The sequence below is a fragment of the Phocoena phocoena genome, chromosome 9, assembly GCF_963924675.1.
Source record: "Phocoena phocoena chromosome 9, mPhoPho1.1, whole genome shotgun sequence".
Classification (NCBI taxonomy): domain Eukaryota; kingdom Metazoa; phylum Chordata; class Mammalia; order Artiodactyla; family Phocoenidae; genus Phocoena; species Phocoena phocoena.
The window spans coordinates 29,439,833-29,457,085 of NC_089227.1; the positions used below are offsets into that span (position 1 = coordinate 29,439,833).

The window sequence follows — 17,253 nt, forward strand, 5'->3', positions numbered from 1 at the left end:
AAAAGGAAAGAAGCTTAAATGTTAGACTTTCGGTTTGGATAACTAGCCAGATGGTGAGACCATTCACTGAGGAAAGGAAGACTAAATGGGGACAGGTTAGGGAATCAAAAGTCATGTGTTGGCTACTTGATTTTGAAATGCCTATTAAACAGCCTCATGGAGATGCCAAGTAGACAGGTGGTTACAAGGAAGCTGCAGAGAACTCACATATTGAATGGCCAGAAGCATTGTTTGGACTCCGTTTCACCTTGTTCTTTCTCTTGCCTTACCTAGCTTTGATGAAGCGAGAATTAGATAAAGTATACTAAGAAGCTTTGCAAAGAATAAATTAATGCCCTCGCATTTGGAATTATTATCACTATCACCTTCCATCCAGCATTTATCTGGCACACACTGTGTCTTCATTGTAGAAGTTTCGGGAAATGTGGATTATGCCATCCCTGTCCCCCAAGATACTGCAGCTTTTAGTGGGCTCATACCGTAAAAGAAACTGAACCTCATTCTAAAAATGATAAAAGGAAAAAAATCTCCAAAAGCGTTACCATGTCACATGACTCCACTGTAACCTTAGGCAGCCATACAGACTTGACTTCTTCTCACAAACCTAGACAAGTAATCAGTGCAAAACTGAGAGGCTGGAGTTCCCCTAGTTGGGGCGGTGTCTGCTGAAAGACTTCAGTGTCCCAAAGATGGTGAATGTTCCCCCACTTAATGCCACATAGTATCAAATTTCATACTTAGCTTTTCCTTCGCGTTTAAAGAAATTCCTATGAAAAATGCAATTTCATCGAGCAAGGATATTTCCGCTAGGAGAGCGAACATGAACACTTGAACATGACATGAAATTAGTTTATCTGATTATTAACCAAGAGCTATGCCCTTGAAGAATGGGACAGCTGACTGGGCAGCCTGACCTGCGCTGTGGTCAGGTAGCCAAGAGGGTCAGCTCCTCACAGGCAGAGTGCGTCCAGATGGACAGGTCAAGCAATGGGACGTCATCAGCTCCAAAAGGTAATGTGAGGCCGTCGCTAACTGATTCTCTTGGCCATACACTTTCATCCTATGGAGGATGGGGCTCCTTGCTTTTGTTCTCATTCAGTAAAAGGAAAGAGCTTTCAGGGCAAAACAGGTGTCACCTAACTGTCCCTAGATTTCTCACAAAAACGAAACTTATGTTTAAAACAAGTTCGGAGCTAGGAATTTTATCTAGGAAAACGACAAGCCATAAAAAGAATGAATATACATATCTGTATTATACTCACACCCTAACACTGTCATCACTATTGTCACTAACAAAAGCATCATCCCTTTGGAATGTCTCCCTGTCTGCAAACTATTATGAAATTGAAGTTCTTCGCACCACAGCCCTCACTAGAATTTTCACTGAGGTTATCCACTGAACAATGAAAGTATAGCAAACCATTCTCTCAGGCAGTAGAGTTCACAGATGACTTATGGCACTATGTAGAGACATCCCTGCCCAGAGAGAACAAAATTAATTCAGGTACTGAAAATAGTAATTAATTTAACAGTCTAAGGAAACTGCAGTGAGCTTTCAATTTTGCACACTGTATTTTAACCAGTTGAAAGATTACCAAAGCTAATTTTAAACCCACAAGTGGCTTCTTTCAACAGTGATTATGCTTATCAACTCTCTCCAAGAGGTACGACAGTAATGGAGGTAAGTTCCAGGATACAAACTAATTTTGAGCAGAGCACGTTTAGAAAGTTGACCTACTACAGCACTAAATCATCTAGCATTTTCCAAGGCCAAGTTAAAATGAGTTTTTCGCTTTTAACTAGTGTCTAGGATTATCCATGCCAGTAGCTCTGTGGCCCCCTTGATTAATCCAGAATTTTCTGTCCTGCTCTGTTTTCCAGCCTCTGCAAGCACGTATGTGCCGACGGTGTGCAACGGGCGGGAAGTCCTAGACTCCACCACGTCATCTCTGTGATTGTGAATTGCAGTTCAGTTCTCGTGATTTTAGGCTGTTAGATGAAAGTGCTCACATGCAGCTCCGGAATGTGGAAACAGAGCAAAAGAACACCCCTAGTACCTTTTTTTAGAAACAGTACAATAAATTATTTTTAAGGACTGTACAGTATATAGTGACGTGCTAGAACTTTTTAGACTCATTTTAGTGTCCCTATTATTAACAAGTCCCCAAAACATGGAAATAACCATTGTTTACAGCGCTGAGCACTGGTGACAGGGTCTAACAGGGTCAGTCTATTAGAAAATACAGTGGCGATATTAGGTAACTTTTTTTCCTATGAAGTTTTTTGTAGGTCCTTGTTGTAACTAACTTAGGATGAGTTTCTATGTTGTATATTAAAGTTACATGATGTGTAACAGGTTGTTTTTCTCAGCACAAAGTAAAAAGCATCTGTATTAATGCAAAGATATTGGGAATAAAACCTTCAAGGTTTTCCAGCATGGTGGATAATGGCTTGTACTTTTTTTAAATCATTCCAGGTAATTTGAGTATGTTGACTTTAGACCATTTCTACTTTTTTAATGTCGGAAGAAATGATCTAACCGTGCTTCTCTTCACATCTAGATACACTGAACACAAGTTGTTACCCTACGAGGGAGCTGTGAGCAGATGTAGCCTTCTTTGCAGATAGCATGATCAGAATTTGACTGATGACAGCATAAATATCAGGGGATTACAGTGGCCAGATGATAATACCCTTGTTGGTTTCTTTAAGCCACATCTGTACGGCAGCCCAGATTTTGCCCAAATATGGCTCTGAGGCAAAGAGAGGGTTCCTCCATCCCTGCATTCCTCTGATTGCAGAGGCTGACCTGCCAGGGGAGGTTTGATGGCTCTCATTTCCCAAAACAACCTTAATTCCTAGCAAGGAGCCTGGGGAAGCATCTTGTTGTTCCATTGGAAAATCACCCTCATGGTTCATAGCTGAACGTAGCAACAAAAATGTAGTACATCTTCTTTTCCAATGCTTTTCCAAAGTCCCAAGAACAATGCTCAGGTATACAGACTCATCTCTAAACCTGAATATTTTACTAACCTAAATAAAGGAGCCAACAGGGAAAGCACGGATAAGCTAAAACTGGCTCATTCTTACCAGCACTGTCCTTTTTCTCCTGGTAAACCCTTGAGTCACGAACCATTGATTAATGTAGAAAACTTCGCTGAGTACCTATCTGGTAGGTCCTGCACCAGATACCATGGACAGAGAAGGTATTCGCTTCCTGTTAACTCATCTGACAACTTAACACGAACTGGGTGGCTTAGAACAACAGAAACTGACTCTCAGTGTCATCAGGGCTGCACCCTCTTAGCTGCAGGGGAGAATCCACTCCATCCCTCTTCTAGTTTCTGGTGGCTGGCAGCTTCCTGACATCAAATCAGTCTAATCTCTACGTCCACCTTGATGTCACCTTCTCCTCTGTGTGTCTCTTATGAGGACACTTGTCATTGGATTTAGGGCCCACCGGGATAATGCAGGCTGATCTCATTTCAAGATCCTTAATGACATCTACAAAGGCCCTTTTTTGAAATGAAGTACCATTAGGATGTGTACGTGTCTTTTAAGGGGCCACTCTTCAACCCACGACAGAGAAAAAGATGATTAACACATAGTTCTTGCCTTTAAGAAGCAACAAGACTGGAAAATATGCTCATGAGGGAACTGCAACTGAGGAAGGAAGAGGAGGCTATGAGGGACCCACAGGCTAAATAACCAGGGCCTGGTTAACCAAGACTGGTACTACATTGAAAATATTCAGAAATAATGAGCAGGTGCATAAAAGCCAACAGGACTGGCCTTGAAGGAAATAAAGTGAGGAGTCCTATGTTAGAAATTCTCTTCTTCCTTCTGGATGCATTTGAATCAGCATCCTCATCAATGTGTCCAAAACTCACCAGAGGCTCAAAGACCGGAATGCAAACAGTCTCTAAACTCTCATATTCAAAGAAGAACCTGGACTCGGGGGGAGTGTGTGGGGCAGACTTAGTAACAGACTCAACAGCACTAGATGGCAAAAAAGAAGTCTGTTGGCCTTCCCTGGTGGCGCAGCGGTTGGGAGTCCGCCTGCCGATGCAGGGGACGCGGGTTCGTGCCCCGGTCCGGGAGGATCCCACATGCCGCGGAGCGGCTGGGCCCGTGAGCCGTGGCCGCTGAGCCTGCGTGTCCGGAGCCTGTGCTCCGCAACGGGAGGGGCCGCAACAGTGAGAGGCCCGCGTACCGCAAAAAAAAAAAAAAAAGAAGTCTGTTGTGACAGAAACTGGCAGGACTGCTAGATAAGTGTACTCCGAATGCGTATCTACTCAATATCAAGGCAACGGCAAGGCTGATGGAGAGAAAACAAACTCAATCCACTGACGGGACGGGACAGGCTAAGGAAGGCAGCATCAGTCGGGTTGTTCAGAGACACAGCTAATGCCTAAAGTAATCAAACGGATCATGGATCTTTGTAAACAAGACAATTGGGCTGTGGGTGAATCCCGAGTGGGTGTTTCTGAGAGCTGGGTTTCCATCTATGGCCGCTCTATTTCACTCACTGCCTTTGCACTGAAAGTGCATGGACCGACAGCTCTCATCACCTTTTTCTCCCCTGCCTCGTACCGTGTTTCCTATTCAAAAGTGCATCCCCTAACGTGTGATCCCTAGAAGTAATTTTGTAAGGAACTTGCAGCATCTGTATGGAAAATAGCAGCTATAAAATCTTTTTCACATGAGGCATTTCAAACAAATAGGTTTTGGATTGATTCTTTTTTAACTCCAGTAATGGCATTTCATTCTCTCAGAATATAAAACTCACGGAGCCAATCCATCTTTGCAAACACATCCTGAATTTAAGGAACTCAAGCAGAATGCTCTATCCCACTCATAAAAAACATATCAGGACCTAATGTTATGGTTGATTATTGTTGGATTCCTGAGAGTTTACCGTTTCTAGAACACTCCGTGTCCTCTCTAGTTCAAGTATTAATAGATTCTCTTGCGCACTCGGGCTTCTCATGGTAAAATAAAAAGGTCCCATTTGCAAAGTGTGAGGCAAGCTGGTTTGCAGTCCACACAGAGGACAGATTAGGAGAGTGCCTGAAAGGAGTTAATTCAGCCAGTGTCCCTTTACAGTATGCACCCCACACTGCCCCTCAGCTCGCCCCCTCTCTATCCACGCACCCACCATGAGAGTTCTGGGTGCCAGAGCTCTTCAGCAAAGGGCTAGAAACATGGAGAAGCCAAGAAAAGTGAGGCGCCAGGAAGATGGAACATCAGTATGGATTCTAACCTTCACAGCCCTAATAAGGCCCAAACCCGTGAATAAGGCAGTTATCACTCCTGTTCTGTGACAAAAAGCTTAGATTTGCACAGTTGTCACTGGTTGGACTCATTCATTTAAGCCAAGCAATGGTAATCTGAAATCAGCCATCTGAGATAGAGGAAATATTTACTCCCCTCCAAACCAAATTTACCAATATCCACAAGCTATTTTAGACAGGGCTCTTCATCGAAGAGTCACTGTTCATAAGATGAGGAAAATTCCGGCAAATGAAAAGCCAAACTGGGACATTTCATTCAAGGCGACTGGAGGTCTGTTTCTTGAACCATCAATCACTGAAGGAATCCTATGTGTCTTTTGCAGCTCAGTCAGTCTTAAAATAGGATTTGGTAAATGTGTGTGGACTGAGGTGTGCCCAGCCTGAACACATGCAATGGACCCTCCGGGGCTGGCAGGGGACCCTGCTCCAGCGCCAGAGCTCAGGAACCTAGGCTGACACTATACGCATCAATATACACTACTTCCACATAGTTACTTGGAATAAATCTGTACGTAAGATTGAATATTATCTCCAAATCCAGTTACCTTAGCAACAAATGTTATAGAAACTACAATGAGAAAAGACTTTTAAATCAATTGTGCTGGTTGACTTTGAACCAATTCACTTGTTTTAGTGTTATCATTTCCTAATCAATATCCACAATCAAGTCCCAGAACTATAAAAGGAACTCAGAAGAGTACCTAGCTTGGTCACCTGGTGAGTGATTAAATCATCAAGGGAGGGGGATGGGTTATTTTTTTCTTGATCCTCTCTAGAGACTTGAGAAACTTTGAAGGTGTAAACTCCTAAAGGGCAAAAAATCTGTGCAAACAGATTCTTCCAAATAGTTTTGTTGGTGGGTTGTAGTGACTAAAACCAGTGGTCAACGAACCACGGCTCACAGGTCAAATCCTAGCCTAGCATCTGTTTTTATAAAACCTGTGAGCTAAGAATGCTTCTACATTTTTAAATAGTTGGGGGAAAAAAATCAAAAGAAATGTAACATTTCATGACAAGTTTCCACGCACATAAAGTACATTTATTTTGAATGCAGCCACACCCATTTGTGTATTGTCTGTGGCTGCTTTCATGCTACAATGGCAGAACTGAAGAGTCGCAAGAGACCACATGACCTGCAAAGTTGAAAATATTTACTATCTGACTCCTTCCAGAAAAAGTTTGCTGGCCTCTGATCTAGACAATTGCAATAGTAACATCATTTAATATCAATTGCAATAGTAGTATCAATTAATTTTTAATTATTCGCCCCTATCTTTTATTCCCTTCATTTATGACCCTAAAATGAACTCATATGAAAATGTTAAACCAAAATAAAATCCAGCAAGTGTGTAATCTCTGGCCACTTACTGTGAAGGTGAACTCCATTTTAGCATCCAAGGAATAAGTCAGGTGTTGGGATTTTTTTCAGTTTACTCCCCTTGAGTCCTTTTCTTTAGGGTGACTTTAATTTAGGACTTGGGCATGTAAACCTGAGATGATGTTCATGGTCAGTAGAAAATAGATGTGAGGATATGTAAGTCCTCTGAAGAAGTTCTACTCTATACATCTTCACTGTCAAAAGGTAAATGTCAGCAATACACTGACTTTAAACATGCCGATACAATGAAAAAAAGTAATGGAAAGTGTCTTGACTGTGTTGAGACCTGAGTTCAACGATGAGGACCTTTGAGACAGAATCAGATCAAGGAATGGGCCAGATGAGGCAATTTATACTTTTCACCTACTAAAACATCTGATTCTTCTGTATTGAAGAAATGTAAACTGGTCCTGTCTGCACTGAAGTAGACAGCACTCTTAAGTGATAATAAAAACTCTAATGCAACTGGAAACACCCATGAACAGATAAACAAAGTGTAATTCCACCCTTCAATGGACTATTACTTGGCAATAAAAAATAACTACTGCTACCCACACCAACACGGATGAAACTCAGAATCATTATGCTGAAGAAGCCAGACATAAAAGACTACATTCCTGCCTGACTTCATTTATAAAAAGTCCAAACTAAGCTGTAATGGTTAAAAATCAAATCAGGGGTTGCCTGGAGGCTGGAGGTGAAAGGAGAAAGGAAGGCTGTAAGAAATCTTTGGGTGTGGTGAAAATGTTCTGTATGTTGATTATGGTAGTGATGTAACAGGTATATAAAACTTTCAAAACTCGTACTGCACATGTTTAATGGATGGAGTTTATTGTTTGTATATCATTCCTCAGTAAAGCTGATTAAATACCACTCATGCAGACCTAAAAATAAATAAATCAATAAAATAAACTTGCCAATAAAATCATCTTCCCACCACGACTCCCAGGAAATTTACTTTCGTTAGGAAGAGAGAAATGATCTGCATATTAGCCTCCCATTAGGAATGACCACGAGTCACAGGAAGTAGCTCTACTGACACATGTCAGATGACAGTTGACCAGGTGTGTCTTGAAGAACTAGAGTCAATCGATGACCCACCACCTGGGAACCTGGAGACCCCAAATGGTAAATGACTAGACCCAAGCAATTGTTCAACATAACCATTTAAACCACCTTTTCTCTCCTGGGGAAGAAAATGACAAAAATCTACACAAAAATACTATGAAACATTTTTAATCCTGGAAAGGACTTGATCACTGGTAACCAAAGAGGGGAAAAGTCAACAAGAATAGAATCCTATCTTTTAAATCAAGTGAACACATATCAAATTGCTCAACATTGTTAAATGGCATGATATAATTTATCCATAGAAGACATAGTCTCATTCAGTGGAAAGCTGATTTAAATGTTTTGACAGAGCGCTAAGAGATATTATAGGTAACAGCTGACTTAATGGAGTATTTAAGCCTTCAAAACTGCCTTTTAGAAAAATAACAAATAACTTCTTCTACCACTTAGAGGGGAAAGGAAATAACAACTGTCAGCTAAAAATCATAGAAACGTGATTAATTTGTTTATGCCTTTCAACATTCCACTGAGATCTGCAAAGGCAAGACATAAAATTAAAGTGAGTTCTATAGCCAGGATTGATCTGAATATTTTCCTCACAATATTCCTTCTGCCATACTTCTTCAGTGCTTGGAATAAAATGACAACCCACTGGGATCCAAAGGAAAAAGTCAGCTCTTTCCAAAGATAGGACTGAGCTGCCAAAATCTATTTTATATCTAAAATTAGAAATAAAGTAAGTATACCCTTGAATACCAACTATATTTTCAGAGAGTTCATTAAAATTTAAGGCATTTTTGACACGTCAGAGATTTTAGTCCAGTGACAGGAGAATAAAGAAGCTACCTGGGAGCAAATCCCAATTATCTCTATGGCTTGGAACGTACAGGTTGAGCACAGCAAAGATGAAGAGAGAGGTGACAGGTGACTATGCGGAAACTTCCTGACTCTGTCCTGTCTGTATGACTTTGCCAGGGTTCCTCTAAAAGGGTGCACTTCAAGTGTATTTTCATTCTTCTGTTTAAATTTTGATCAAGATGGGGAAAGGGTCATCAGCACTGTTGGCAGGATAAAAATGAGCAATGCCAAAATCATTTCTTCGTTATAACAGAATTTAAGAAACTAAACGTGGAAGACGTTTATGTAAAGCAATGCCCTCCGTGAATTTCACAACAAACAATAAAACAACGGCAACCTCACCTATACTCTCGAATCCAACAGTAGTGATGTACACAAAACAAACATTCACTCAACAATAACAGAATGGTCCAGTGTTTTACCCACCAGTCAAATAAATTCACTTATTTATTTTTATCTCATTTGCCACAAAACTAAGGACGACCTGCTGAATCAAAAGTTACAAGTCATACCTCATTGACAGACTTGGGGCAAAACATTCAACAAACCCTGCCCCTATGCCCTGCCTCTCTCGGCCAATGACCAGGCTTTTAAAAAATCTGGATTAAAACCTATAAAGATCACTGTTTATTGGAAACAAACCAGAGCACCTTAGATTATAAATGGTCAGGAAACTCTCCTCTTTCCCACTTTTAAAACAATTAAGTTTTACACAAAATTGGTCAAATCCAGCTTCATTCAAACTTCTTTCAACCAACAGTATTTAAGTCGCACTAATACCAATGTAACCCGTCCATCATAGGAAATATCACAATTACCTGCATCATTTTTGAATAAGAGCAGCAACACTTATTTCATAACTGCTTATGGGATCTGAATACAGTTATATGCGATTTTCTAAAATTCAATCCCTGCCCTGCTAACTTAAAAAGAAAACTTTCATGGAAGTCATAATCCTTAAAGTCTTTGGCAGGAAAATAAGCATATAACCTTTGATGCTTGACATAGGGTAAATGTCCCACTGTCGTTTTCTGGAGACCATGAAATTATCCCAATACCTTTGTACAGCTGTCTGTACTTATAGACAAGCCAGCCCACTTTCTTCTCATGATTTTGCAAGTGATCTGATAAACAAGCTTTCCTACTCATTCTAAATTATACTTCAAGTATTACATAAATTGTTTCAAGCCATTTGACTTTCATAATAGTGTCAGCTTGTTTGTACCAGTGGAAAGTCAAGGCTTCTCCTTATCTTTTTTTTTTTCTTTTTTTTTTTTAAGAATCCCACTTTTAGTCAAGCCCTTCTTACCAGTTCCAACAAGGATGGAATTTCAAAGGCGATTATAAGTTAGATAACCCAAGCACATGCTGACTCTTCATTAAGAATTACTGCTTACTTAGGCTTCTGAAATCAACAAGGATACCCTATGGAAAAATGAAAAATCTATTGTCTTTCTTTGTTCACCATTTTTAATAGAAAACATGTTTTAAGGTCTGTCAGGAAAATAAATAATGGGAAAAAATAACTGTACCTTAAAAATTTTTTCAAATTGTTCCCCAAAATATAAACAAAGACATAAATGGGATCACAATGCATATGCTCACATCAGCCCTCCAAACACACTTTTTATATAGAATTCATAAAGAAGAAAAGTTACCCATTAATTATATGGCATGCATCAGCAGTGCACTCGTGGGCTTAACCTTGGTTTTGAGTTATTTGTATATACAGATAAATCTCTTCCTGAGTTGAGCTTCATCTTCAGTTGAGACTCAAAACATTTGCTTTCTTATTTTTGGCAAGACACTTGACCATGTTATAAGGCAATCTAACATTTCAACCTCCTTCCCTTTTCAGCGGCATGGCCCTCCTCTGTGACATCACCAATGTGCCGGATACGAGGACAGGCTCTAAACTATGGTCCTGTAAAACTAGAGAGCAGGTTTCTTTGTTCATTAGTCTGAAGGCTACAGCACTGTCTTTCATATATTGGGAGATCTTGAGGATTTCAGTTGAACAGATTCAAAATGGTCTTCTTTGTCCTATGGGGGAAAAAATATTAAGACAAAAATCAACTCACTAAAATTCCAATAAGATTTTAGGAGCTTACATATCCAGAAACTAAGTTCTGAAATCATTTTAATCTACGTACCTGCCACTTGTAATTAGGATTTTACATTTAAAGGAGGGTGGTGGCAGGTATAAAACAGATAGCATGCCTACCCTGAATGATGCCTTTTTTTTTTAACTTTTTATTTTATATTGGAGTAGAGTTGATTAACAATGTTGTGTTAGTTTCAGGAGTACAGCAAAGTGATTCATTTACACATATACATGTATCTATTCTTTTTCAGAGTCTTTTCTCATTGAGGTTGTTACATAATATTGAGCAGAGTTCCCTGTGCTATACAGTAGGTCCTTGTTGGTTATCCATTTTAAATATAGCAGTGCGTATATGTCAATCCCAAACAGATGTCCAGGGGATAAGACACACAATTCAAAACAGAAGCAAACACATGACTGCAACAGATACCAAAAGATGAAGCTGTGATTCTTGTGAAGAAATCACTGAGACCCATGCAAGGGGGATATTTGATCCGGGTGCTGAAATAGATGACCTATCCATGCAAATTGTAGACAGTAAACTAAATATTCTCAAGATAACACCGGGTAAATAATAAGAAAAAAGGAGAGCAGAAATAAAGATAACACCAATAAGACACAAGATCATTTGGGTCCACTGATATGTTGGAGGAAAATCTTTGGGAATCATGCCTACTAAATATATTAAAAAGAAGTCATCTAGGATAATAAATCAAAATTTTAATGCAAATATATCATTGCTGGCATTTGTTATATAATACATTCAAAATGTAGCCTGTTAAGATAAATTATTCTTCTTTAATGGGGAAAAAGAGAAATAAGAGGTGAGGTTTCTCCCAATGTTTTCATGGTTAGACAAAGCTTTCCGAAGGCTGTTGGAATGGGGTGGGGGAACTATGCTGTTGAAGAGAATAAAGATGAACAGAACTAGGATTATTTTAAAAATAAAAGAAATAGGAGGCAGATCAGTCCTGGGTGCACATGGATGTGCCTCTAAAGCAGAGAAGTGACATGAGAAAACAACAGGAAATAGATACTGAGTATCTGTCAGGAAGAATGAGATTGCTGTTGTGTCTTCTCTCATTTGAGTGGAGAAATCAGAGACTTCAGATCAATTTAAGGCCACATGGTCAGGATTACAGAAAAAAAATCACAGCATGAACACCAGCATATCCCATGTCCCTGCCTCTACCGAGACGACAAGCCCCCGAGAGAGCAGCCTTGCAGATCGCAGCGCCCGAACCCACCGGCTCTGGGAGAGCCTGCCTGAAGTCTCATGTTCACCAGCCTTAGTTTTCTAGGATAACCATCGATAAGTCAAGTATTTATTAGGCACCCATGTGTTACAGGAACAGGACTAGACTTTATGGGATACAAAACGTCTGCTCTCAAGGAGCTCACAGTGTATTACAGGAAAGAGTGTTAGAGTATCAGCCATGAACTATAAGAGAAAGCTGAGCTTTCTGTGGCCCTGTCTTGAGAAGATTTGATTCAACTTGTTCTTCAGCAAGGGCAGGCAGAGACCTGTTGCTTACCCTCAAGGTAATATTGCAATTAAAACACTGAAAACAGTCATGCTATTAGGGCTTCATAGGGCTTTCGTTACCATCTCCTCTGTGTTCTATGTTCACATGGGATTTTGCTCCTATGGCTGATGTGGTAGGATATATACCCACGCACGCGCGCTGACTGGGACTTCCTAACGGCAGGAGTTATATCTTGTTCACTTTTTAATTCCCGTAATATGACCCAAGGCCTAGCACATGGTTGGCTGTCAATCAGTGGCTGTGAAAATGTACTGAAACACCACCATGCAGAAGGAAAAAACCTGGATTGGAACTCAGAATACGTGGTTTCTAATTCCCATCTCACCCACTCTTGGACAAATAAGTGAACCTCTCTAGGTCTCAGTTTACTCATGCATTAAATAAAGATGCCATATAAAATGATCTTTTTAAACTCTAAATTCAAGAATCTACTCAAAATCCAACTTCTCCCAGAAGCTTCTCCTTAGCTTGTCACTACCCACCTAACTGTACTCCATTCTCTTCTGTACTCCAAGAGACCCTACTCAATACTCTTGTCATACCGGATTATCCTGTGTACGTGGGGTGTGTGTGTGCATGAATGTGTGTGTTTGATGTGCATGTGTCTTCCATCAATAAACTAGTCTCTGAGATTAACTGTGTCTAATATGACATCTCACCAAAACCCGGTGGACAGTATCCCATAAATGACTGTGACATGAACTAAAGGAAAAAAAATCAACTGAAGATATTTTTTAATTGTTAAGAAAAGTCAAGTGAAGTAAATCTATAAATGAAACCCCACAAATCCAGTGTATAAGGAAATACCAAAGAAGTATGGCCTTTAGAACATGAATAAGGATATATATAAGACAAAGTAAACCTTACTTGACACAGTAGTTAAGAAATTTATAAAGATTTTTGCTCCATGAAATCATATGTAACATTTTCAAAAGTGGGACACACATAAAAAAATTTAAAAATAAAAAGTAAAAAAACTTTTAAAAGTGGGACACAATAAAACTTGTACAATGGCATTCATAGCAGCTTTATTCAGTCAAACACTGGAAATAGCACAAGGGTCCATCAAAAGGAGAACAGATGAACAAACGTGGCAAATCCATACAACAGAATACTCCTCCACAGGGAGCAATCTGCTATAGATAAACACAACAAGGTGGAAGAATCTCAAAAAGATTTTTCTGAGTGGAAGAAAACTTACACAAAAACTACACTCTCTGGCATTACGATTATGTGAAGTTCTGAAACAGGCCAAACTAATCCATAGTTTTAAAAGATCACCACAATAGCTTCCCTTGGGGGATGGGGATTGAGTATACACATAAGGACATGAGTTTACTTTCAGACATCAGACCATTGTTCTATATCTTCACAGGATTTAGGGTTACACAGGTATATTCATTTCTCAAATTTCATCATATCATGTATTTGTGAAATATACATTTCACTCTGTGTAAACATTTTGCCTTTAAAAAAAAACTTAAAATATTGAATTCTCTCATCGATTATATGTAAACTGAAGTGTTTAGGCATCAAATGTATTGAAGTCTGAAACTCACTTTGAAACACATCAAAAAAAAGAAGATAGATCAATAAATGGATAGAGGGATGGAGAGATATGTAATAAAGAGTAAGATTTATGTGGTGGATATATGGTTGTACCACTGCACAATCCCTTCAACTTTTCTGTAATACTTCAAATTTTCATCTTAAATAATGAAAACAAAATCATTACATTGACTAAAATTGCTATTCAAAATAAAATGTGGCACACGGGGGGCTTCCCTGGTGGCGCAGTGGTTGAGAGTCCGCCTGCCGATGCAGGGGACACGGGTTCGTGCCCCAGTCCGGGAAGATCCCACATGCCGTGGAGTGGCTGGGCCCGTGAGCCATGGCCGCTGAGCTTGTGCGTCCGGAGCCTGTGCTCCACAACGGGAGAGGCCACAGCAGTGAGAGGCCCGCGTACCGCAAAAAAAAAAAAAAATGTGGCACACTGCACCTTCTCAGGGAAGAAAGCTCTACCCTCTCTGTTTCCTGTGACTGTTTTCAAGAATCTTTTCAAGTTTTCACTTCTCTGGCTATAACATAAAAACAGAAGAGGTACTGTAAGAGGAGGAAACACTGAATGTTTTAGGTAGTGCTCATAATGCCCACTTCTTCTTTTAGATTCAGCTCAGAGATGACTTTCCCTTAAATGCATTCCCTGGCACCTAAAGGCTCCCTTCATTGTAAGATACCACCCTCACAAATAGGGAATCAAACACATATATATGGAATCTAAGAAAAAAAAAAAAGGTCATGAAGAACCTAGGGGCAAGACGGGAATAAAGACACAGACCTACTAGAGAATGGACTTGAGGATATGGGGAGGAAGAAGGGTAAGCTGTGACAAAGCGAGAGAGTGCCACGGACATATATACACTACCAAACGTAAAAGAGATAGCTAGTGGGGAGCAGCCACATAGCACAGGGAGAGAGGGGTGGGATAGGGAGGGTGGGAGGGAGGGAGGGAGACGCAAGAGGGAAGAAATATGGGAACATATGTATATGTATAACTGATTCACTTTGTTATAAAGCAGAAACTAACACACCATTGTAAAGCAATTATACTCCAATAAAGATGTTAAAAAAAAAAAAAAAACAAATAGGGAATCACAAGATCACACCAGGTGAGAAGTCTAAGTCAACTTGTGATGGAAGATAGTTTTTCATGGGTCTCCTGCGTTTCTGCAAGTCTTATGAAAAGACACTGATAGTCCTTTATTCTAGGTGATTTTCCAAAGATGTTTCTATAACAGCCTTGGATGATATAGATAAAGTCTCCTTCTAGAATAAAGGAAACGTTTGCTTACAACCCAGAAAGCTACAGATATTGTCTTTCCCCGTGGAGCAAATGGCAGACATACGTCGGGCCCATTATAAAAGACTCATGTTCTCCAAGCGAGTTCCTCTACAATAATGTAACCCACTCTGTATACAGGCGTCATCTAGTCCACTTCATTGTGTGGGAAGTGAGGCTTGAGGAACCAATACAAATGCTGTGATTTTGGCCAATGCTAATGCTGTGAGTAATGAGCTGTGTTTTGTCTCTGACCCAGAAGACTCATTCCATCTTCCAAAGTGTCTATGAAACTATGGCGGTCTAATCTGTTGGCCAGTAAGTAGAGTGTGATTTCATTACCTTCACAGTTCGTTGTTTTGCCGATGAGAGGAGGAAGTTAATGAAGACATTTCTAGAAGAGAGCTTCACACTCTGGTTAACAAGATTTAAGGAAAGTCCCTGAGAATTGGGAACAGACATGCTGACCACACTGTATGGCAAACAAGGCAATAAAACAGTCCTCCGTTTTCTTGCCTGGAAATGAAGAGGAACTGGGGAGCTGGTTGTGGGCTGAGTACTGGGAAGTGGGTTCAAAGAGTTCACAGTTCAACTGACTGGATGGTGTTAATTCTCCTCTGGCAGGAGGACAGCCTCCCAGTCAGGCTCAGGTGTGCCTCACAGGAGCAACTAGCACTAAAAATCATCCCAACAGGAAAAGAAGGTTTCACCTGCTTTCAAACAACAGTTCCAGAAACATGCACCTACGATAAGTGTTAGAGAGAAAATGGAAACCACTTACGGGGAGAAACCAGGTGAAGTGCTAGAATGTTGGCTGGTTCACTTTGGAGACGATGTGGCAGGACTCAGTGATCGTTAAGAATGGAAACAGGGCTTCCCTGGTGGCGCAGGGGTTGAGAGTCCGCCTGCCGATGCAGGGGACGCGGGTTCGTGCCCTGGTCCGGGAAGATCCCACATGCCGCAGAGCGGCTGGGCCCGTGAGCCATGGCCGCTGAGCCTGCGCATCCGGAGCCTGTGCTCCGCAATGGGAGAGGCCCCAACAGTGAGAGGCCTGTGTACCGCAAAAAAAAAAAAAAGAAAAGAAAAAAAGAATGAAAACAGAGGGGCCATCCTAGGGCTCAATGCTGCTGGCACTCTATCCTGCCAACTTCAGATCCACCCAAAGATGCAGTAAAAGGTCTCAGAGGTTTTGCAGCAGGTCCTCACCACAGTTACAGAGCCATGGCTTCCTCTGGGGGCTCTTTCTGAGATGAATTCCCCTAGGAAAACTTAGTGAGGCAGTAACTACTGCTGGGGCTCTTGCTGCCCCAGATTGGGTTTATAAGGCGGAAGAGGGTCACTAGAGAATGAGAAACTGACCCCAAAACATCTAGATAAGTTAGTAATGGTCAGGCTCACCTGGGAAATGTCCCTTATCCTTTTTTTTTTTTTTTTTTTTTTGCTGTACGCGGGCCTCTCACTGTTGTGGCCTCTCCCGTTGCAGAGCACAGGCTCCAGACGCGCAGGCTCAGCCACTTTGAGGCATGTGGGATCTTCCCGGACCGGGGCACGAACCCGTGTCCCCTGCATCGGCAGGCAGACTCTCAAACACTGTGCCACCAGGGAAGCCCCTGTCCCTTATCCTTTACATTTAAACCAGGAATTAACTTAAATATGACAATGGAGCAAGAAACGAGGTGAATTCCCTTTTAAAAAGACTCCAGTATGTGAGTCAAGCCCAAATCAACAAAAGAACGTAAGACCTGCAGCCTTCAGCACAGTCAATCTGGCTGTGACTTCTGAGTCAAAAGGTCCCCAAAGGTGGAATAGATGATGTCAGGAATGATGCCCTCGCCGTTCAACACAGAACTTTGAATGGACCCAAAACACTGGCAGTTTGGTTGGCTTGTGAGCAGCTGCTGGAAAACAACAGCAAATGCAAAGCCCTGCTGCTGTCACAGAGACTCCCCTTCCCTCTTCATCTTTAACCCTTCCTTCCCCAACGATGCTGACTTTGCTGCCTTAAGGAAAAAGATGATTAGGGGTAGGACCAAGTTTTCCTGTCACCAAGAGTGACTGCAGACCATACACACCCATCTGAGACTGCAAGGGAGCCCGGGGAAGGGGAGGGACTCAAACATTTCTGACTCTGCTTGTTGCAGGCACCGAAGTCATCATCCTAC

General features: G+C 41.0%; 2 protein-coding genes across 3 annotated transcripts in view; one reads left to right on the forward strand and one right to left on the reverse strand.

Moving 5' to 3' along the window:
• The window catches only part of GRM3 (glutamate metabotropic receptor 3), a 235,468-nt gene extending 233,031 nt beyond the window's left edge, over positions 1-2,437 (forward strand). For both annotated transcript variants that reach the window (XM_065883527.1, XM_065883528.1), the window contains exon 6: positions 1,882-2,437. In XM_065883527.1, the coding sequence (XP_065739599.1) occupies positions 1,882-1,955 (74 nt within the window). In that variant the 3' untranslated portion in view covers positions 1,956-2,437. The remainder of the gene's footprint in view (positions 1-1,881) is intronic.
• Positions 2,438-10,057: 7,620 nt separating this feature from the next.
• Positions 10,058-17,253, reverse strand: part of ELAPOR2 (endosome-lysosome associated apoptosis and autophagy regulator family member 2) — a 186,889-nt gene continuing 179,693 nt past the window's right edge. Inside the window, exon 22 of the mRNA XM_065883844.1 lies at positions 10,058-10,644. Coding sequence (XP_065739916.1) covers positions 10,585-10,644 — 60 coding nt within the window. The 3' untranslated portion in view covers positions 10,058-10,584. The remainder of the gene's footprint in view (positions 10,645-17,253) is intronic.